At 39.0% G+C, this 24,625-nt stretch overlaps 1 protein-coding gene across 2 annotated transcripts in view; it reads right to left on the bottom strand.

The window, feature by feature from the left end:
* Positions 1–457: 457 nt before the first annotated feature.
* The window catches only part of FAM204A (family with sequence similarity 204, member A), a 33,828-nt gene continuing 9,660 nt past the window's right edge, over positions 458–24,625 (bottom strand). For both annotated transcript variants that reach the window (XM_010859273.1, XM_010859272.1), the window contains exons 6-8: positions 17,802–17,891; positions 5,818–5,924; positions 458–5,511 (exon numbers count right to left, since the gene is read on the bottom strand). In XM_010859273.1, the coding sequence (XP_010857575.1) occupies positions 5,460–5,511; positions 5,818–5,924; positions 17,802–17,891 (249 nt within the window). In that variant the 3' untranslated portion in view covers positions 458–5,459. The remainder of the gene's footprint in view (positions 5,512–5,817; positions 5,925–17,801; positions 17,892–24,625) is intronic.

Raw genomic sequence — 24,625 nt, 5'->3', positions numbered from 1 at the left:
GTATAGTCCATGGGGCCGCAAAGAGTCAGACACAACCGAGTGACTTTCACTTTCACTTTTCTTCCAGGTTATTTCTTGGGTTTTCCAGGCAAGAATACTGGAGTGGGTAGCCATTTCCTCCTCCAGGGGATCTTCCCCACCCAGGGATTGAACCCACGTTTCCTGCCTATGTGTCCTGCAGTGGCAGGTGGACTCTACCACTTGAACCACCTGGGAAGTCCCTTTGTATTAACAGCCTACCTGAAAATCAAGTTGTCCAAAACATGCTTCCTAAACATTTCCCAGCAGACTGTGCGCATTCACTTTTGCATCGGCATGAGTTAGCTTAGTGTCTAACAGGGTAGGTGTTCAGTGAGTGTCTCTCAGATATTAAGTGGGGAGGAACTTGAAGCAACGCAAGGCTTCATTGTTTCACTACTCCTTGTGACATCCATAATAACTTCTAGTATCACTCACATTACAAATGAAAACACTTTTTATTCTGGGCAGTTGTAATTGTATACTATCCATCAAAAAATATAACGTTTATAGCTGAGGCATATTCAGCCTGAAAATGAAGTGATATATTAACTTCTTGATCAAATGCCAGAACTTACAGATGAATATGAAACAGACATCAATAATTACAGCTTGTACCAGAGCTGTTGGTTTCTGAACCTTTCAGTTCAATGAACAAGTAATAACTGGACAGACACACCTTTCAGAAATTAGAGGTGGGAAAAGATTACCTCATTCCATACCTGTCACAGAGCAGGCCCCCTGCAGCAATTCAGCAAGAGGCGGCCCATGGGCCCTGGGCGGTGGTGTGGGCTGGGCCTTCTAGAATGATGCCAGAGAGGACACAGGAAGGACCCTGGGGCAGGAGCAGCCAGGAGCCAGGGCTTTTCTTGGACACTATACCTTTCCTTCCCTTCAGTCCCTTTTATTCTGTTTCCTTAAGAAACCTGGTCTGGACATAAAAGGTATGTACTTCATTTTTTTCTAAATTCCATCCTACTCAGAAAAGTCTTATGCTTTCTTACTTGAATGTAAAAAGGAATTACTAATACTAATAAAAAGATGATTATCTCAGCTAATTATTGATTTGAAAAGCACATCTAAACACCCAGCATACTGCATGGCATTTAATGGATAGTCCCAACAAAGGCCTGTGGTTGTGTTCCAGGGATCAAGGTCACAAAGGCTAGAGTGGCTGGAAGATCTCTGATAGTACTGCTGTGTCTGAAGAAATTCTAGCAAAATGAACACACATCCCTAGAACGCTCACGGATCAGAGGAGATGAAGAAACAATATACTTCACTGAGACCCAAGGGCACAGATGGTTTGACTCCTGAGTTTCTCCACAGCATCTTGATCTGCTACACGCTTCCATGTTCTTAACTGGAGTTGGGAATCCTTTCCCCAGTCAGTCTTTGTGCTGATTACAGCTACAACACTGAATGAGTGCGTGAATGCACGCATGTGTCTTTTACAGTGAGTAATATGGAGGCAGGATAAAATAATAAAGACTAAAGAATGCAGCTCCACTCATTTTACCAAAATCTACAGAGCACCCCACCCTCAAAAATGGAAAAACAGGTCTCACTGTCTCAGAATGTTATCAAGGTCAAGAATAAATACGTAGATCAATAAAATAATCTTTTGACAGTTCACTGAAATTTACTCTATAGAGATTCCATTTCTTAGCAGTTTAAAAACCTGAAAATCTAGAAAGATGCTCTGATTATTTCATAATAAAAATTAATTCCTTGAACTGCACTGTCCTGGTTTTGACTTAGCCTTTTCAAAGTTTTTTGTTTTTTTGATCTATTACCATGATAGAAGGCACTGATGCCACAAACACTAATCTACACTTGGTCTTGGAAAAAGGTTTTCGTGCACATATTTTGTCCAAATATTACTATTTGTTTCATGGAAGTCAAGGCAAAGACTTTAGTAGAGTGTAAATTTTAAGCCAATGAATAAACAGTTGGCTTCAAAAAACATTAAATTGACATGCAGAGCATTTGCTGCTCTGCCAGATACTAAAAATAAAGCAACTTCTGCCAACATGGAAAAACTTGAATTATTTCAGTTGGTCCTGAAGTTAACCAGGTTTCACTAATTTTCCAAAATGGGGCCTGATGTTAAGGTTATTACCTTGTTTCTTCAAAGCTGATCTCTGAAGTAAGATGCCAACTGTCAGCAATTTTTTTAAGGATCAACCCGATAGTTTTTTATAGTTTAGCAGGACATACCTTTCTAAAAATGTGACATATTTACCCAACAAATGAAAATTTGAACATCTGAAAATTAATATTCATCTTAAGTTCAGGGGCTCCCCTGGTGGCTCAGTGGTAAAGAATCCGTCTGCCAATGCAACAGACGCAGGTCCGATCCTGGGCTAGGAAGATCCCACGTGCCTCGGAGCACCTAAGCCCGTGAGTCACAACTATCGAGCCTGTGCTCCAGAGCCCCTGCTCTGCAACAAGTGAAGCCACCGCAACGAGAAGCCCGAGTACAGCAGCCAGGGCAGCTCCTGCTTACCAAATAAATAAATAAAATTATATAAAAAAGAACGAAGTTCAAACTTGTCTTATCAGAGTGAAGAATAAGCTAAGTTATTACAATATTTACAAGATAACATTTTAGACAAAAGGCATCAGGGAACTCGGTACGTTTTAAAGATGAAGTTTTAAGCTGTTAACCAAAGTTCAGGTAACATTTTATTCCTGTCCTTGGCCTGCTCCTTCCTTAGCTGTCTCTCTAAAAAAAATTAGCACATTTAAAATACGGAGTTTGAGATTTATGATCAGTTGCAGAAACCTGTTTAACTACTGATTTACAGTTTGGGCCAAGGTATTTAGGTCTGTCATCAGAACTAATTATAGCAAACCTGAGATTATATATTCAAACTCTCCTTTTGGTGAAAGAAATGAGAATGTTCTGCGGAAAATCAGAAACATCCTGAGGGCTTCCAAAGAGGAATGCACTATCAACTTTACTTCTCAGAACCAGGGCTGCAAAGCCCAAAATTATTGTTCTTTAGTAAGGTGTTTTAGCCTGAAGTACTCAAACAGTAAATCATAGTTACATTAATGGCATACCCATGGCCTGAAACATATTAATCTCAGTTAACAATAACTGACATTTACATTACTAATCTAATTCAGGCATTCCGATGGTAGTAAATGCACATGTTAAAGCTTCAGGAACTGAAATTATTACTGATCCAAAGAGAATCCTTATTTCACTGTCACCAAACGGAGAGGACAAATGACTATACTTCTGGGGCAATCTGGGTTTTCTAAGAATAATGTCCCCATTTTAATGCTTTAATGAGGAAAATTCAAATTAAAGCAGATTAAAAATAAAGTGGTCCCAAATGATATGCCAGCAGGGCTAACCCAAGAAAACCAGTGCCTTCCTCTTCTTCAAATTCTCTTCCCCTCCCACTCCTCTTCTGCTGGATGAGCTTGGACTCTTTTACAAGCCAGGACTCGAAGAGATCTTGGACTCTTTCACAAGCCAGGACTCGAAGGGAAAGGGACTTCTGCAACATGGCTCCTCTTATCCAATGAATCCCCTGAGACCTGATTCCACCATAATGCCATCCACTCAGGGACAATGTCCTCATCCGTGGGACTCCTGAGTGGAAGGAATGAGCAACTGCTGGCCCCAGGGCAGGTGGAAGAAGGGTTTAGACAGCTGGACTTTGGGTCAGGGGCTCCCAAACCAGACCCTAAAGGTGACCACTCTGGCCAGGCCTCACCATGAGAAGAGAGGGGAACTATGCCCAGAGGGGGTCAGGAAACGTGCTAAGGAAGTAGGTCAGTGGGAAAAGGCGAGCAGACAATGCAGGGGGACGACTGTCTTGGAGCCCCGTACGTGAGAATGTTACACTACCTGCTTGCTTTTCAAAGAGAATGGTTTTTCATGTTTCAGACAAAACCAATGAATATTTCCCCCATGATGAGTCTTTTTTTTAGAGGAAAATCTCCTATATTCTAAGTTTGCATTCACCTACCAAGAGCCTAAAGTAAGATGTTACAGGTAAAGGCCGTATGATTATATCTATAAAACTCAACAGGGAATATTGTCTTAAAATATAAGATTTTCCAATGTTTGGTCTGAATATCTTTTCACAATGAAGTCCATAAGTAGGGACACAATTTCCTAAAATCTCACTTTCTCTGCTATACTAGTTTTCATCATCTAAACCGAAGCAAGATATGATTTTTGTTCTTTCAAATAGCAACAAGTTGCTCACTTTTTCCAGAACAGGAAAAAAACATTAAATATGTCACCATAAATTACTAAAATTTGGTTACTATTTGTAAGTCTAAAATTAACAAAATAAGACCATCACCATGATTCATCTTCTATGTTCCTGAATTTATACTAAACAGAGAGAAAGTTTGTATCGGATGGTTAGAAAACTTCTGATGAAGTAGCAGGAAGGGACAAGATGGAAACCACAATAAGCAGTTCTTTACCTCGACTGAGCACCAAGAGGGAGCTGCCAAAATAACCCAGGCCTGAAAAAAAAAAAAATCACAGCATCCAGCTGTGGGCTTGTCCACCAACTTGAGACAATTTCTCAAAGCCCTTTCTAGTTGGACTCTGAAACACACCTGCAGTGAAAGTCACTTAGCAGGGCGCCAGTCTTCTTTATCCGTATGCAAGCATTCAGTGGTTCCCGGAGCAATGGGGGGGAGGAGTGAAGGTTCAAGGTCTCAATGTCTGGAGTTATCACTGTCTAGAACCATTATATCAATTTCTCCAAGAACCATCTCATAATTTAAAGAGTGACACGGCTGAGAGAGATATTTAGGAAGACATCTCCAGGCAGAGAACCTGAATTTAAATCATTCTCCAAACACTGTTAGATTCTGTCCTTTTTTAAAATGGTGTTATTTAACCTGAAGGTACACAAAGATTAATCAATTACCTGTATTATGTTACTATGAAATATCAACTCTACTGCCTACAATAAAGAACCGATAATTACTTTTGTAACATCAAGATAAAGGCATTTGTAAACACAGGATCTTTCTTGCACTTATGACTAATCCATTATACACAAATGCCCATCTTAAAAACAGCTCCAGAGTGAGTGCAGTTACACTGCGTGCAGATAAGGAAGTACACGGAGCTCACTGGCTATGCTCCAGCAAATGGAGGAAAAGGAAAACAGATCCTACACTGGAGGTCTACATAAATAAATAAATAAATCCTTCCTTCTCTTTCCCCTGTACATATGCTTGGATTACTTGCACAAACAACGGGATGGTCCACTTCACTCACTTCAGCGGGATGGACTCTTTAGAAAAAGACTGAAAAACGATTTGATAATCAACTCCCAAATTTTATGCTTGTTTTTTCTACTTCCATCAATTTTCTGACAAAATCTTTTTTAGTAAATTGAGCAACTGAAGACTCGAGTGAAGCCTCAAAGGTCTTGAAGAACTCTGGCAAGTCACATATATCCCATGTTGCTTTTGGTTTCCCACCTCTTCTTTGCTTCAAATCTAAAATGAAAAACATGAAAATCTCAATTCATTTCTAAATACTTTACTGAAGTACCATGTTTACTAAGTGCCAAAGTAAAATAAACTTAAAAAAGTTTTCGCACAGTCCATCAATTACAAAATAAATATCAAATAGGATGAAGACATGCCTCTATATTTATAATCTGATAAACATGCAGCAAAGATCCAAAGAATAAAATGAATAACATTATGCACAAACTGGATTCACAAAATGTATCACAGGATTTCTGTAATTGCTATGAAGTTGGTAGAATCACTAATTTTAAAAATATTCTTAAAACTCACCCCCAGGCAAGTTTCTTCTTTTTTCGTGCAACCTGTGAATTTTCAGCCTCCTTTTTGGCTTTCACGAAGTTGTGGCAGGCAATAGCTTTGGCAATTTTTACACCAAGCTAAGAATTACAAACGAGAAAAAGTGAAAATAAATATTCTAGCTGATACAAGAATTACAATGATACAGATACTCGAGAATTTGTGGGTAAGAAAGCCAGGTCAACCTTACTTTACACGTGCAAAGAATGGAAATTCTTAATGCTTGGGCCTCTGAAACCGCCAAAGTACCACCACAAATGCAAAAATGCAGTCCCTTTTCTCCTCTGCTCCCTCAGCCAGCCCTTCACCCTAGCTATGCCAGTCTCCCGGATGGAGCTCCTTCCCACACCAAGGCCCCTCGAGGGCCCACCAGGCCTGTGGATGAAGATCTTGAAGCGCTTTCAGCATTTCAGTAGGACAGACAGGAATTTACCCTGATAAGGCGGCGCAGGCTGACAGAGACATCCAGTGTCTTTGCTTTGGGCTAGAATTATAGCAACTCGGTATGGGCGCATCCGTTATCTCACACTGATCAGAAGCTCGGATTGGCAGTCATAGATGTGATTAATAAAACACGGGAAAGCTAATTACTACTTGATAAACACACTTTGTGTGATGGGCAATCGCTTTGCACTCACTGACAGAAAAAAGAATATAAGGGGTGCCAGGAGGCAAAAAGGCGGGGCCCCAGGACCACAGCGTTCCCTGCCAGCAGCCCCCTTCACCCTCCTTCCACTCATCTGCCCCAGTCCTAAAGGTCCCAGCAGAACAAAGCGTCCTCGCAGCCCCGCCCCCCAAAACTCCTCTAACTCAACCCAACACCATCTTCGTTTTTGTATTTCTCCAGCCCTTCAGCTTCTACGCCACAGCCTACAGTTCCGACAGTGGACTCTCCATGGCCCTCTGGCCGCAGAGCTGTTCCTCAGTGAGTGTCTCCAGGACAGGCATGGGGCTCTTCAGTTTTCAGTGGGCTCCAATTTTAAAAATGCCCGCCTACATGGAAGGCTCAAAAGTATCTGTTAAAACAACAAAGGCTACAAAAACCTCTTCCTGGTGTTTCTTTCCTTTTCTCTCTCTGACCGCAGCCTACTGCGTTTCAGCAGCCGGCAGACTTGTGTACGAGAGGAAAGGGCCCAGAAGCCACTCTCCGGCCACAGTATCACAGCCCAAGGTTTGGGGACCTGCTTGCCGACAGTGAGGCACGGCCGGCAGTTAGGGGCTCACGTGTAAGGAGAGAAGCTGACCTAGGAAAGTGAGGTTTGGCTTGCCTGCCACTCCTTTCAGCTCACCTTGGAAGACAGCTTCTTTTTAGGATGAAAGAAAGAAGCAGTCATCAAGCACTGTCCGGGGTTTACAAACGAGAACAAAAACAGATCTAATTTTTCAGTCCAGGAAAGAATACACATAAAGAAGGTAAGCAGATGGAAACAATGTGACAGTCAAGCCAGTGTGCTGAGGTGGTCGAAACCAAAAGGAAAGCCACTGAAGGAAGGAGGACTTGTGGCTGGGAGCCCACCTGGGACAAGAGACCAAGTCAGAGTCTTCCTGATACCTCAGCCAACACTAGCACCACCACCGTCGTCACCATCTTTTCTCACAAGGAGGACACATTCATGCAACCAATATCATGAGGGCACCAATGCATTATTTTGCCAGGCACTGCTGCGGGTGCTGCAGACACAGCTTTGAACAAGAGGGCTGGGGTGGAGGGAGCTAGGGAGAAGGGGCTGTCAGTTACATCTGATGGCTTCAATCCCTGCCCTGTTCTCTTGGCTCTCTTTTCACTTTCAGTTCTTCACCATGGAACAGTTTATTTAAGTCAACTAAGAAAAGGCTAAGAATCAAAGGGCTGTAGCTTCCTCATCGAAGGAGAAAACAAAGCTCAGAAGAATGCTGTGGCATCATTCATCATGAAGATGGATTTCCTATCGACTAAAAGCCATCCGTTTGTCATAAATGTAAAAAAAATCAAGTTAGTGCCTGTTGGGTTAGGCTAGTCAAAACTGCAGTATCCAACAAATCTCTAAATCTCACTGGTTGAACTTTTATTTCTGTTTCACTTCACGTCAGCTGTGGACTGGCCAGGCTCTCCATCTGGTGCTGCCAGCATCTCAACACACGACTTTCAAGTCTCAGTGGCAGAGAAGAGCTGGCTGGAGGGGCTCATACTGGCTCTTCCGTGCTTTAGTCCAGAAGCGCACACAGCATCTCTGCTCACAGCCCTCTGGTCAGAGTACAATTCCACCTGGCGAAGGGGTGCTGGGGGACGCGAGGGGAGTAGGAAGCGCACCTAAGGAGCTGCCTACTATCAGGACACACAGCTCGCCTTCAGTTTAAGAGGTACGCCGGGTCTCCCCACATTCGCGCAGGATAGTCTCCTTCTCTCTCTCCCACCTCCAAAAGGTAAAACACGGAATTCCGTATTTGTCTAATTATATTCCTATTTATTAGACAGCAAATACAAATCTCATATACAATAGCTTTGCTGAGATCACCCCACCTCAGCTAGTTTATCTTCTATTTAAAGTGAGCCTATACTTTTGAGTATGAAACAAAAATGACCTGAAGTATACAGCTGCTATGTACCATTAACCGTGAGACAAAATTATTTCTTGAAACTGTTGTAAATTATGGTGCAGCTTATATTTTTAACTTACTGAAATTTCCCAACATGGGTTTTCTGGATTCGGAGTAGACAAACCAAAGACCATCTCAGTATGTCTGGACCCTGACTGTGGTCATTTGATTCACATGGAACTCCTTTCAGCATAGTCACAAACTCTTAGAAGTTCTGGGAGAATTTCTAGCAACATGAAGGCCAAACCCAGCACAATCAGCATCGCAGATAAGACTGAGAGCACACGCACCACGTAAGACGCGGAATAAACTTCTTACAAATACTTCATGACAGCGTAAGAAACATGTATTTACATGGGAGGGCTCCATCGATTTGCAGACTGAACAGCGTAAGCGATAGGTACGTAGGCAATACTTTCCAACAGACTTGTTTGTAGGAAAGTCTGTTTTCTAACTGTATTTTGCCTGGGGTTAGGTTCAATGAAATGTTCTTTAACTGATAAACATTAAACAAGCCTGGTCTATGTATTTAACTGAAAGGATCTTTTAGCTTGTAAGGATGATGAAAAGTCCTATCAAGGCTGGGGCCTTTGCATGCTTAAGATGAATGTGTTTTACTTACTCCCAAGGAGAAAAGAAAAAGAACGGAAATATTTGGAAATCTGAAAGGATCATAAGATCTTCTATAGAAAAGACAGTTGAGAAGAAACATGTTTTCCCAGGCAAGAAGACTAAGCCAAGCTCCAGAAGAAAAAGAATACCACGCTATGTTTCAATATTACAAACAAACAGAATAGGTCCCCAAGAATCCCCCTTTCGCTTCTCTAAAAAGAAAAAAAGCATCTTCGGGCCCAATGTAAACATCACAAAAGCCTGGTCAATGGTTTTTATATTAAAAAACGGCTTCGGGTCATCAGATAACTAGAGCAACACCATGTGGGAAGAAATTTTTTTCAAGAATAAAAATATATACAGAATTTCTTCTGTGTGTCGTCAAAGTATCAGCATTTTCCATATAGAACATCCAATATTTTGCTGCATTTTAATTAAGGTGTCTAAACATTATCACAAAGAACTGCAAATTGGTCAGAGCAAGCGGTAAGGAAAATTAAGCTCTAAAGGCTTTTTATCACCATATTTCAGGAACCAAGGGTGTAAAATGTTCTAATTTGGGATATATTAAAAGCCATAAAAGGTCTTTCAGAAAGATTAATGGTACTTTGCTTGGATTTCAGATAAGGGCTTTAGCTGGTTGGGAAAGCAGGGCCCCGGCTGGACCCTTGAGGCGTTCATCTCTACAGCCACTTGGAAGATTTGTAAAAGCGTCTGCATAACCTCAAGCAAATGCACGGCGACACTTTTTTAATTCCTTTCAATTTTACAGGTTGAGCATGTGTAAATCATATTGGGTTGTAAAACAGATATAATGGCACATCGTGTAACATAGTCAAGATTTTTAAAAGACAAACTTGCAAAATAAAGTTAGTTTTTCTCGCTAAACCTTGCCCTGCTAAAGTTTGCTGATAATCATTTAAAGAATCTGATTCAAACAGCTTCATCTAGCATCACTGTAAACTTCTTATCCATTTTATAAAATATTTTACTCATCTTCAAATTACTAGCTTGTAACAGATTTATGAAGTTTCCCTCCCTTTTGCACACTTTCAAGGCACTTATTTAAAAATACCAATTATCATACTTTAACTTTGGAATAATAGGTCTCTATGAAAAATATTTATGCCATTCTCTTTTGTTCTTTAATTAAATGAAAACAGATGTTTTCTGAAGTAAAGCGGAACCATTACTGGAGTACTTAAAGTGTTAAGGTCTTTAATTTTTATATCAGTTTGGTCGACAATTCCTGATTGTCTTTACTCAAGCTCAACATTAATGTCAAGCAAGTTACCTAGGAGACGAAAGAGATCAAAGAGACAAAAACCCCTCCAATGTCTGATTAATCAAGCCTGCAAACAGCTTATTTCTTTTCGCCTGCATGCAAGTATGAAAATGAGATTCTGGGAGCCGAACATTGTGCAGATTTGTTCATTCTTATCAGAACAAAGCCAGCGGCAGCTTATTTCATGGATCATTGGCACTGTCATCAGTGCTACACAGAACGCTGACAGCTCCTCATTTTGAGGCTTGAACAAAATTAGCAAAAAGTCGGCACAAATTAGCCTCTCATCTTTTTGGTAATATGACATTATTCATTTACTTTTTATCCAATTTTTAATTTTTTCCTTGTCAGCTATCCCTTTCTAGTGTCTCTTGCATGGCATCATAAAATGCCTTCTTAAAAACAAGCAGAGAAATAGCCAAAGTTGAAATAACATGCAAAGTTCAAACAGCAAAGAAGAAAAAGCACTTCCAAGGACCAATGATGCTTTATTTTTTTCTTTTTAATAACTTTCAAAACTTTGCAAAATTACTGATGAACAGCTCAGAATACCATGAAGTTAAGTTTTATGAAATTGGTAATATATTTCAATAAACAATATGACGTGGCTAATGTGTTTTATTCAAACCACAGGTTAACATGGCAGGTGCTGCAGTGAATTCAGGATGTCTTCAGTGGGACTGGTACATTTCCACGGACATACCTGAGATGCCGAAGCTCTGAGGACAGCAAATAAGCTACGGCATATCCAGTCATTTAAATACTGACTTTAAATCAAGTCTTCTTCCCTCTGTTAGAAAGAACAGCCTAATTTCACTGTCACCTTAAAACGTGCATGCACAGGTTTCCATGTTTGTGTACTACATATATCTATGTTGTGTGCACAACTGCACAAACACGTTATTTAACACCTATTTAACTACAAATCAGTTAAAGCCAAATGGTTTTTACTTCAAGGCATAACCCAACAAACCCTGTTTTTAAAATATAAGATATATTTGTATAGACATATTACATATATTGTATATTTACATGTATAAATATGTATGATTCACCTTTCCTCAACTCTGATTTCATAGTGAAATAGTTTATGTAACACCTGGTTTAATGATGACTATTAAGGCTTCAAATTATATGTAGATTACAGTATTCCAAAGGGGGGAGAAAAGACGTTATACTGTTGAAATTACTCCTGGATAGAGACATTTATAATCAAGCAACTTATTCCATTCATAAGGGAAAAAAATTAACCATAAGCTGTTAGATGCTTTACACAGTCCCCATCAGAAAGACAGTTTTTCTTTTTTTTAAAGAACTGTAGTACTGTTTTCAGCAATTTCTTTATCTCTGTTCTTCTAAGTAAGAAAGCTTATTAACAAGCTTTGAACTTAAAATCACATTTACAATAATGTGCCATCAACAGTTTTATAAGCTAATTAGAAAAAGATTAATTAATGACTGGCTGCTAATAAAATGGCAATCATGAAGAAAGAAACCAAGGGTGCTAAGCTTCAACTACCACCAATTAAGAGCTAATTACAAACAAATTATATATGTGTTTTGCTGTGGGCTTTAATTTACTAAAATGGTTTTAATTAAAAGAGAAAACATGCTGATTAATTGAACTGCAGAAAAAATCTACAGTATAAACTGTGCTTTGTCTGTCTCTTTAATTAGACTTGTAACATCTGAAATCTTTTTTTAAGGTTTGTTAAAAGCACCATAAACATAATTAAAAGAGAGCATAAGGAACACCACTCTAGGTGATCACCCAATCATTCCCCAGAGGTTAAAAGAAAACGTCCTCAGTGCAATGAGATCTAAAAAGCACACCTAAAAGCCTGAGAGGAAACCCCATCACTCAGTACCATTTTTATTTTTCTCATATTAAAATGCTCCAACTTCAAGGATGTACACCATTTTTTATAGGAAAGAACATATCTTTCAGCTTCATGTAAAGGAATTCAACTAGGCCTTCCCTCACCTGGACAGGCAGAGCTTATTTTCCATACATTGTGCTACCTGTTCATCTATATGAAATAACTGAATTACTTTTAAGAACTAAGGAGTACAAGGCTTCAAAGAATTAAAATCACCATTGAAAAGCCCCCCGGACTATGCACAGACTACAAAATGACACAAAGAGGAACGTTTAAATTAAAAAACCACTGAGAAATGACCAAAGTTAATGAAAGTGAGTCATTTCTACATGATCCTTAACGGAGGCACACACCCCTCCCTCCATGGCAGGCAGCCTCCCCAGGTGGCTGATCACCGCCGACCAGCAAGAGCCTGTTCAGTGAGGACTTCTTTGCCCCAGTGTCCCAGATTCCCTCCCAGTGCTAATCAGTGAAATATACTGCAAAGAAAATGGTCCTACACTCTCCTGTCTAATGGAAAGACCAAAAGAAAGTAAAAGTAACGGGTGGGAGGTAGGGGAGTAAAATTTCAAAGAGGGACATAAAATAAATTTTGCCAGACAGTTCGCAGGCATTAGATGACTCTGAAACAATGTATTCTTCATATACACTCCTGGAATTCACAACACAGGAAATCTCCTTTCTGTAAAAACAAGATGTTGAAATGGAGATGTTCAATTCTAAATTCTTACTATGGACCAACAGGTACCACTTAATGTATTTGTGCTTTGTTCACCCTATCTGCAGTGGCTAGAAATCATCATAATTAAGAAAACAGAAAGCACCTGCTGGCCTTCTTAGAGTCACAGGTTCTAGTGATCAATTCTGATAACAGCTAATTGGAATATATGTTCAGCTTCATATCTGAACAATAGCCTTACCTCTGGAATCAGGGTTGTTAAGAGAGTTCTAAAAGTAGTCACAAAAACAGGAAGAAAATAATTTTGCCCTCTGGATTAGAGAATCAAGAGTTTAGAACCACAAGACCTTCTTCACTATAATATCCATCAACTCAGCTCTTTTTTTTTTTTTTTTTTATGTGATGCAAGCAAACAACTTTCCTAAAATATCAGAGCTCTGGAAACAGCACTGATGAGAAGCAACTTCAAACTTAACCAGGTTTGGCAGCATCTCTATCTCAAAAATTGAAACAAATGTGTCAGTTCTGAACTCTGGATATGCAAATGCTCCAGGTACTTTGATAGCTACATCTGTCAAAACTGTTCTATTAGGGGAGGTTATGTTGGGGGGAGGGGGGTGAACTGAAGCTCTTATTCCATCAAGACAATGCAGTGTGTACATCGACATGAAATTAATAATCAAAATCAAAGGGTGAATTACAGCCAGAATCCTCTCAAGGAAACTACAGCCCAACAATGAATTGTAATGGAAAAATTCTGAGTGCCAGAACAAGTGCTGTAGCATAGGAAATATTTCTGAGAAATAGTTCTTCCTACACATTAACATAAAATACAAAAACTAATGCCTCAAATGTGTATATATACCCCTCTCCAACAAGAACGCCTTAAGATTTTTCTAGGAAATGGCTCTAAAAATAGAACTTCACCAACAAATTACTAATCTGCCCCAAATTTAGAGAGTATTTAATGTATTTAGCTAGGAAAGAATACAACTCAATCAATTCAAACATTGGTTTTTTAAAAAGACCATTCCTACCTTGCCCTATTTAAATATTAACAAACTATTACTATTTCAACACTATTAACTTCACCTATGTTTTGGAATCCAAAAATCTAAGTAGCCTATTTAAGAAATTTAATAAAGCTAAAATTAGATTTTCAGTTTAATTCATACTGCCAGTGAAATATTTATCATTACCTATAAGAAGAACACTATCAAAGTGAGACACTGTTTTTTATCATTTGTACTTGTGACACCTTGGTTAGATTCTAAATAAATACTGTGTTTAATAGTACAAAAGGCTGAAGTTATAAGTTGGTGCAAAAAGCTTTAAGATATGAAACATTTTATATCATTACTCCAACTGAAGGTTATTGACCTTAGCAAAGACAGCAGATTATAACCAAAATATTTCAGATATGAATATTAATACCTTGCAAATTTTTTTTTTAATTACTATAAGTTACATAAAATAGTTGTAACATTACAACATAAAGTATGTACTGAAGTTTTCAAGGAATTAAGTTTAGTTGGTGCTGTCAAAGATCATCCTATTTGAATCACTTACAGAAAAGCTAACCTTCAGGGGCATGAGCTATATACAAAGCTCAAACAAAATTCACTGGCAGCCTCTCCTCCCCACTCATTTTTGCCCTAACATGGCACAGCTATAATTGAAAGCAATATATTTTCTAGTTAATGTAGGTGTGACTCATTCAATGGTAGAAATTCACTGTCTGCTGCCAAACCAAGTTGGTTTTTATGTACAGCAGCCTAACATGAAGATGCCTAGAGACAAAGTCTGTTTTCAAAATGTGAGATTCAACTGAAATGCCGCTTACTTTATTAAATCTAGGCTTAGCACTTAATTTTAAATACTTGTTTCTACAAATTGGTATGATCTGGACTGTAACAAAGTGTGTCAGAAAAGATAAGAACCAAAGGATGGCATTTTTGAGGATCACTATCAATAAATGGAATGTTCTTCCAGTTCAGGCCTGAGGTTAAGAAGCTATAAATGTGCTCAAACGTGTGTGTGAATGTGCATGTGTATGTATACATACATAAATAGTCATTTTTTAAGAGCTTTTTTTTTTTTCAAATTAGAACATTTTCATCAGTATGACACAAACCCAAGTGTATTTTTCCACTTTTATCTCTCCTCCAAGATTGTTAACAACAAAGAAGGATTTAATCGATAGGATGGACTTTCCCAAAGCAACCACATTACTACATGGCAAAGCCAAATTTGACAGCACAATCTCGGTTTCCAACATGCGAACTTAAGCCATCCCCCACGCCAGATTACACCCATCTTTAATGTCATCATTAACCTAAGGGTATGTGATTCTGGAAAAACACGTGCTTGCTGTGTCATGCTAGTGCACTGACGGCTTTATTTTGACATACCAGTTTGTTTTGTTTTGTTCTGTTCTGTTTTGAGGAACCGTTTTCAAGGCCCATTCTCAGACATGGCTTCTACTTTTGGCTTCACTCTTCCCAATACTGATACTGCCCTGTTGGTTTCACAGGCTTACAAATGTTAAACATCAAAAATTAGTTTCACTTATTACAGTTGGAAAAGGCTTTAAGAACTCTTGAGATCTGTGCCTCTGAGCAAAGGCTTTATCAGCACATCCCACTCACTGCTTCTTGAAAAAAGAAAACGGTACTGATTCAAAACCAGTACACCTGATTTCCAAAAGGACACCTACCATGCATATACACCTTTAATTCATAAAGGGTTTCTGCCCCAAACTTACGATTACTTACTTCTCAAAATCTCATCTTTCATATCCACAGTGATTGGCACAATGGAGATAAACACGAGAAACTTAAACCTCAAACTAAACTATTTATTCAAGAATTACGTCTCGATTACTTTAGTTATTCTTCCATAGGTGTTTAATTAACATGTAATCAGTATCTCTCCAGTGTCTGTGGCCAGTAAACACTTTCCAGATGTCTTTCCACTTATACAAGGAAAAGAGGAGGGCCCCGATAACTCTTTTTCCTTTTAACCAGAAGTCGTTAACCCCACACTAGATAAATTTTCTTTCACTAGAACAAAGCGTTATGCTGGTATGGAAGTAAAAAGAACTCCTGAGAAAATACTTACTATCTTTACAAATGCTGAAAATGGGGTATATTTTTAAAGCAATCTCATTTGTCATAAAGCGTGACAAGAAAGAATAACCTAAATGGGTATTATTATTTATATAAATATTATTGTTACTATTATATATTATCATATAATATTATTATAATTATTTATTACTATTATTAAAATGGAAAATACCTAGTCAGTAGTATGCAATTCCCATTTCAAAAATAGCAGTATGACAAATAAAAACACAGAAACAGAAATTCAATACCCTCAAAGGAAACACACAGGTCTGAGGCCTCAGAGGCTCTACCTCTGCTCTCTCTGACACGCGGCCTCCTGCTCACAGGTGACCACTGATGAGACAGACAAGGAGGGACTGAACAAGCAACCCTGGTGGACACGAGGGCCCACGACCCCAGCCCTCGCAGCATACCTTAGGGAAAATATACCCATCACGGAGGGAAACTATATGCCAACTGTCCAGGTTACTGGGAGACTTAACATAGATACATAAGAGATTCTAGAATCCAGTATCTCACTGAAGACAAATTTTAGATCTGAGTTGCCAGGTAAAGATGAGAAGTACACTCAAATGTTTTCAAGATCTTAATTATAATAGTAATTGTCTCAAGCTGGAAAACAATCAGCAATGACTGCTAAAATTAGTAGGTAAAGAATAGTGAGAAAAAGAATATTCACAGAGTCTCAAATCATCTCTCACCTCTCTGCGAGATACTTATTAATTTACACAGGGAAGAATAATGTTAGAATAAACCTGGAGACACCACCTTAAGCAAATAATCAAAGGAACATCATCAATAAAGTAGACAAATAGATGCCACATGCATTCTGATATCCTGCACTGAGGATACTTCTGTGATTTTCCCACCAATACATGCACGACATGAATCTAATCATGAGGAAGCGCCAGACAAAGCAAACTTGACAGACATCCTACAAAACCATCAGCTACTCTTCAAAACTACTGAGGTCCTGAGGAACACAGACAGACGGAGGAAACATTCCAGATTAAAGAAGACTAAAAAGACAACAACAAAACTCAGCGTCCAAGACAGGAAAAAAGAAAAATTTTCTTTTATTATAAAGGCAATCACTGACATATTTGGCAAATCTAAATAAGGCACACATAAATCAGAAAAGAATGATCAAGCAAATGTTGACTGTTAACATTTCAGGTATCTGAGTGAAGGGCAAACAGAAATTGTTTTACAAATTTTGCAACTTTCTCCCAGAGGGTGCAAGTGAGAATCTTCTGGATGCCTTGGTACTTGGGAAAAGAATATTCAATATACCTATTAGCTTTATACTACAGACTTTAGGTTAAAAAAAAGGCTGAGACTTCTTTAGAGCTGAGGGAACTATTTAGAATATGCAGTAAGAAAGCATTCTGGGGAGAAAGGGTTAGGAACACGCAGAGAGATGTGACCCCAGAACACGCAGCCGCCCTCAGGGAGAGTTAAACTGAGTTAAAGATGAAAATGGAAAAAGAAAGCTAGCCTTTTCAGCACAACTGGCAGACAGAGCTCTGAACTAGATCAAATCTAGAGGCTGAAGATCAACCGTGGGTTATTTCCAGCATTAAGATTTATATAAGAATAATTTACTATCATTAAAGACAAAAATAAAACCCAGTATTTTAAAATAAGTGGGAGATTAAGAGGGAAGAAAATGGACAGAAAAGAAAATCTTAGATCAAATATTTGAACACTGCACTTACTCGTGATCATGCAAAGAACGTACACTCATTGCAGAAGATCTGAAAGCACAGCAGAGCATCATGGTGGGGCCGACTCACCTCACGAGTAGCTAGCTGGTTGCTGAGTTCCTCGGCCTTCTCAATGTTCCACTCTTCCACAGCTTGGTCTATCCTCTTTTCAAGTCCCGACTAGAAAGAAAAGAAATCTCAAACTTAGAGGCAGGAAAGAAAGGCAAACCCTTGCTAGCAAAGACTATGTCACAGGACCACACCAAACACATTATGTACTTAGACTACTGCGTTCTCACAACGACCGCATACGGTAGTTGCTACCACTCCTATTTACTGATAAGAAAGTGAATCAGCAATATTAAATGACTTAGCCAGGGTCAGATTAATTGAATTGAGAAGGAGGAGATGCAAATCCACATTTCTGTGATTCTAACGACTATACTTTCCCTTGATAACAATGTTAATAATAGTAAGTTAGAAATTATGGCATACTTATTATATAGCACATCCTTTCTCACTATAAGAAAGCTCATTTAATCCATGTAACAATTTGATGAAATAAAACTGTTATCCTGTTTTGAACACAAAGAAACAGAAGCTTGGACTCAATTTATCCAAGTCAAAGTCTGTTAAGTGTTAAGCCATCACATGAATCTATTAACAGATTTGCCCAGAGCCCATATTCTAAACCACCCTTTTCCTCTGCCTTTCTCTACTGCCCATACTTTCGTTCACCAGCCCCGCCTAGTCTCTATGGGTACTAAGTTGGATATTAAACACAGGAGGAAAGTTATATTTTACTTTCCTATGGAAATGCTATTTATTAGCTGAAGCTACTTCATGAAGTTATAATTAAAATGTTCATGGGATTACCAACAGATTAGGTAGGATATATCCTATCCTATGAAAAGATACTTGTTAGACTGAAATAACTGAGTTTTAGTTTGTAGAAATAATTACCAAAGAAAATACAAATTTTTTAAAGAGATAGTCTAATATATGTTTCTTAGAAGAAAAGTTTATCCCAATGGCTTATCTAGTGTATCTTCCTCATTTTTGGTTAATAGACTTCTCCCTACTTAACCTAATAAAAGAAGTCCAAGCAATGTCTCTTCCATCAGAGTACTGATTGATTTTAAGAGAAACTTCACTCCCATGGAGCCTTTGTTGAAACAAGACTTTAAGAATGCCCACGCACAATGTGCCTAAAAAGATTACAGAAGCAAAGACCCAGGAGGCTATCAATGATGCCATCTGTGTTAAGTGAAGACTGTTCCTTCTCACAATCCTTCACCCCACCCAGGCCTGGGGGACGATGTGGTTTTTCCCTCGCTCTGGACTGGAGCTTCAGAGTGTCATTCAGTAGCCTCTCAGAGGCTCTGAGCCCAGGCCATGCTGCTCGACTGTCCTTTTTCCACCCTGGTCTTGTGATCATCCACCAGTCTCCAGAAATTTCTCTTTTTTGTATTGCTGCAGAATTCCTCTCTTGATGATCCAAACAACATCCTTGGACTCACTCTTCCAACATCCTTCATCTTCAGGGGCCACTAAATAACAGCCCCCACCCCCATCCCAAACCTACACTCAAGGCCAGGGACTCTACAAGTGTGGTCTATGTTCCAGGTCAAGTCTGCAAATGATGCCAGTCTGTGAACTGAGCTTGTGCCAAAATGCAAATCAACTACATACTATGTATAGGTTTGCCTAGGTGATTTTTTATTAGAAGAGGATGGGTAAGGGATGATGAGGACAATCAGACTTCTTCAAAGAAAGAAGGCGTATACTGGGTTACACTCAGGCACAGTTCATTATCTCCCGAAACCTTTGAATACTCTTGCTCTAGGCCACATAAGAGCTTCACAATCTAGAATTCTCTCCAAACACAAGATCCTGCCTTTCCACTTACCTCAAGTCCTCAGAGAAAGTGAACCTGTCGGGGCTTCATTTGGACCCCATACTCTAGCACCACCATATTTATTCTCACAGTCCTTCAGCCCCTTCCTGAGTCTCCCCTCCTCCCTTCGGGCCTGCAACTCATGAATAACTTTTCAAACTAGACTCTAAGCCTTAAGTTCTCAAAGTTCGAGTCTGAACCAGCAGCATCGGCACTATTTGAGAACTTGTTAAAAATTCAAATTTGAATCAGAAAACTCTGGGGGTGAGGCCTAGAAATCCATCAACTTAACTCCCTTTGGTTACCATGGAGACAAAGCTTACAGTGAAAGTCCCCAAAATGGAAAACAAGAACATTCCCCTTTTCTGGAAACATATGAACTGCTGAGCTGATTGGTATAATTTTCACTGAAAAATAAATGAGCTAAAATTACAAATCTCTCTACTATCGACGAACTCCCATTCCCCGAGCCATTCCAACCAGCCTCTAATGTAGTGGGAAGAGCACTGGGCCAGAAGTCAGAGAAGGTGATCACAGCACCAGGCAAAGGAGGTACTTAACCCATAAGCTTCAGTTTCCTTAGAGAAAATCAGAGAATCGGCATGGACAACCAAAATTCTCCCCTAGAAATAAAATTCTAGAATTCCCCTTACATGTTCAACTTTGTTTTTAGCTCTTTTAGAAGTTTTTTTTTAATATCAATAAAAGTTTCACTAGATATGACTTTGCTTTCTTCTCCCCCTTTTCTCCTTTCTTTTTTCTTTTTAAGCAATTTGTTTAAGTAAAATATAATAGCTCCTTTTGGCTTTGAAAAATTTCTGCTTCCATACACACACCCAGACTCTGCTTCTATAAGAAGATAGTAACATTCCAAATATTTTTAAAATGCTTAAATAATAATAATAATAACCCTGAGGTTAAACATTTCTATCACCTTAAGACCAAAAGCTAACAACAGTTTACAAAGAACACAGTTGCTGAGGTCAAACCTGGATTCAAATTCCAGCTCCTCTACCTACTGGCCAAGAAACCCTGAGTTTTGTTTCCAAACCTCTACAGGCTGCAGTTCTCTCACCTGTAAAATGAGAATACTACCACATTCTTTGCAGAGTTACAGTAAAGGCAAAGAATACCTAGCAAAGTTTTAGAACATAGTAGTCACTCAATAAATAAGGTATTCACATTATATCTATCAGGATACCATTAAAACATAGAGAAGGTCTATGTAACTACAGACTTCGTTACAATTAGTCAAGGGCTCAGACACAGTGTAAGACCCAAGATTTCAACTTTGAGTCAGTCAGTCATCTCACGAACTAAGATTTGAGTAGTAATGCTTTCTACAGGTCGTAAGTTGGACCCCAGAGTAACCTTTACCGGAAACATCTAGGGCATCTTTCACACCACAGGAGTGGCAGGAGGCACAGAAGCACTGCTGATCCTCTGCAAGGCCTCAGTCCGTCCGTCAGTCAGTTTAGTCACTCAGTTATGTCCGACTCTTTGCGACCCCATGGACTGCAGCACGCCAGGCCTCCCTGTCCATCACCAACTCACGGAGTTTACTCAAACTCGTGTCCACTGAGTCGGTGATGCCATCCAACCATCTCATCCTCTGTCGTCCCCTTCTCCTCCCGCCTTCAATCTTTCCCAGCATCGGGGTCTTTTCAAATCAATCAGCTCTTCGCATCAGGTGGCCAAAGTATAGGAATTTCAAATTCAGTTGAAACATCAGTCCTTCCAATGAATATTCAGAACTGATGGCGACAGGACTGATGATAAGGCCTCAGTGTGCTCCTAAGATACCTCTGGCAGGACTCAGAATTTAGCTTAAGATATATCTCAGTACAAACTTACTGATGGCAATTTGGTCACAGGTGGAAAATTATCTAAGGCCAGTATCTGACAGGTTCCCATGAGGGAATAAGTGACCGCTAACTAACAGTTTTGTTGCAGATGTCAAGGCAGTAGTACTGTAAGTATCTAAGAAACTTATGAGTACTAGGCTTAACATTAAGGATTAATCATATGTATGTGTGTAGTAAAATCTCTTTTAATATACCGATTAAAACTGTTTAGGTCAAACTGTAACATAATGCATTTCTACAGACATTTTGCTACTGAATATTCAATCAGATAATACATTCAACTTTTAAACAATACAAATGAACTGTTCACTCAAGTCTGCTGTTCTATGATCAGATCTACATATCTAGGGAAAAAATTAGGTAATCTCTCCATAAACGAGGAAGGAAAAAAAGAATTAAGTGTTGTTACTTTTACATATAAATCACACCCACTTAAACGACTTGAATCAAGTCAGAAAGACCCCCAGGAGAAGGAAATGGCAACCCGTACACCAGTCTTCTTGCCTGGAAAATCCCATGGACAAAGAAGCCTGGTGGGTTACAGTCCATGGGGTCGCAAAAAAAAAAAAAAGAATGGACACAACTTAGCAAATAAACAACAAAGTAAAACTAAGTTGGACTATTACTTCAGAAGTATCTAGATTTGCGACCATTTTCCTTTTCAACCTGCTCTGTTTTCTTAGACAAATCATGCTGGGCTTCAGTTGCTTCATCTGTATTAAGAGAATAATAGCTGGTGGGTATTAACCCACCAACAGGGATCACATAAAGACCAAGAGAGAAAACTCGGTACCTGATACCAGGGGAACATCGGGTACCTCTACATTCCCATCACCAGCCACCCGACTCCCTCCCACTCCAGGCAGCCAGCCTGTGATCTGTGTACCTGATCTCCATGTGAGAGCCTAGTAAGAAAAAGTATTCTTCTAAAAAAACAAGTTTGAAAATAGCCACACAGTACAACAGCAGCTTCCTCTCATAAACAAAAATTATCAAAGACCTTGTGCAGTTACTCTATAAATTATTAAATGTACCTTTGGTTTTTCTTGCCAAAAAGTACCCATTAAGTAGACATAAAACTACTCCCAAATATGACTGCTGACTAATCAAATTGATGCAACTGAAGAATACTTAAGGCATTTATAATGAAATTAATGAGTAAAATTTATTCTAAAGAAATTCCCAAATAGATTCAACATTAACTATGTTACGATTATAAAAGTTTTTTAAGACCCAGAACTGCTGCCAGAAACACAATTATAGCTGTATTTAATACAAGAACAATTTAAAACAGCTCTATATATTAGGGAGATTATATTTTAAAATATAGGCCTCTCTGCATTGTCAGGGAAGCAGGTGACAGCAGTGTTATAAATGCACATCCTTGGTTGAGCAAGTTTCAATAATCTGGCAGTGTTCCAAAAAAAAGAGGGGGGAAGAAAAGAATAAAAAAGATGGATCACACAATAGACTTAAAAAGTTCGTCTTGTTTTACCATTCTTTAGAGTTGAGTGACTGAGTGAAAAGGAGACTAAAAGGGTTGAGAAGTAAAATAATAGAGCAGAAATCCATGCTGGTTTTGTCCAAACTGCATCACGGATTTTCATGATCCTCTCTAGATTTCTCCGGCAGTGGCTATTTTCTGGTGGACTGACATTTATTCTTAGCCTTTATCTTGGTGGCTCCAATGTGGACATCTTTTACTATCTATTTACTCTGTTGGCTTCACAGTAGAGACTCTGGCATGATAGCCCAAGGGGGCATGGAAAACAGTGACCCCAAAGAACAAGGGTGAACCTGCTGGCATGCAATTAAGCTGAACTACCAAGAGAATATGAAATCATCTGGCTTCACCGAATCCTTCCTTTCCTCTTATGCTTACACTTACTAATAGAATAATAAGTGCTGGCAACATCCTGGGCGACACTAGCCTGGCCAGCATCGGTTTCCTTGTTCAGGAGATGCCATGACTTTCTTAGTCAGATGTCACTCATACAGAAGAACACTGCCGTTAAGAAAATTGCATATATATGGAATTTAGAAAGATGCTAACAATAACCCTGTGTACGAGACAGCAAAAGAGACACTGATGTATAGAACAGTCTTATGGACTCTGTGGGAGAGGGAGAGGGTGGGAAGATTTGGGAGAATGGCATTGAAACATGTATAATATCATGTATGAAACGAGTTGCCAGTCCAGGTTCGATGCACGATACTGGATGCTTGGGGCTAGTGCACTGGGACGACCCAGAGGGATGGTATGGGGAGGGAGGAGGGAGGAGGGTTCAGGATGGGGAACACATGTATACCTGTGGCGGATTCATTTCGATATTTGGCAAAACTAATACAATTTGTAAAGTTTAAAAATAAAATTTAAAAAATAATAAAAAAAAAAAAAAGAAAATCCAAACTTCTAAAACAGATCAGTGAGCATACATAAAAGGATTTATAGCAGTCTTCCCTTAAACAGAAATTTCTTTTTAAAATGGAGCTTGACTTATCTTTTTTTTCTAGAATACATCTAATATACAATGTGAAACAGAACACTAGCTCTTAAAATTGAGCTGTACAAAAGTCTTTGCACAAGGAATCCTAGTATCCTTTATTAAAGTTACTCTTCACAAATTCCAAACTTTAGAAAAAGGATAACTTAGCCATATCTTGCCAATTATCAAGAAGGTACAATTTCATACACATAGGGAAATAATACTCTAATACAGATAGGCTGTAAAAAATACTCTCATAATTTCTACGTTTTGAAAAGGCTAAAAGACTGAATTTTATAGCTTTAACTTCACTAAGAAACAATTTAGATATTCTAAAGTAAATACAGGATTCCCTGGTGGCTCAGACGGTAAAGAATCTGCCTGCAATGCAGGAGACCCAGGTTCAATCCCTAGGTCAGGAAGATCCCCTGGAGAAGGGAATGACAACCCTTTCTTGCCTGGAAAATCCCATGGACAGAGGAGCCTAGCAGGCTACAGTCCATGGAGTTGCAAAGAATCAGACATGACTGAGTGACTTACAATATAGTTATGAGAAAACATAACAAATATTATAAACAACTGAAGATCAAAGACCACCTAATTCACAAGCACAGCTTTAAAAGATATTTCCGATGAGAACCAGTATTTCACCATTTCTGGGAATTC

The sequence above is a fragment of the Bison bison genome, unplaced genomic scaffold (assembly GCF_000754665.1).
Source record: "Bison bison bison isolate TAMUID 2011002044 unplaced genomic scaffold, Bison_UMD1.0 scf7180017864456, whole genome shotgun sequence".
Taxonomy (NCBI): domain Eukaryota; kingdom Metazoa; phylum Chordata; class Mammalia; order Artiodactyla; family Bovidae; genus Bison; species Bison bison.
Note: the sequence above shows the minus strand (reverse complement) of the source record. Positions and strands in the feature narration are given on the sequence as shown.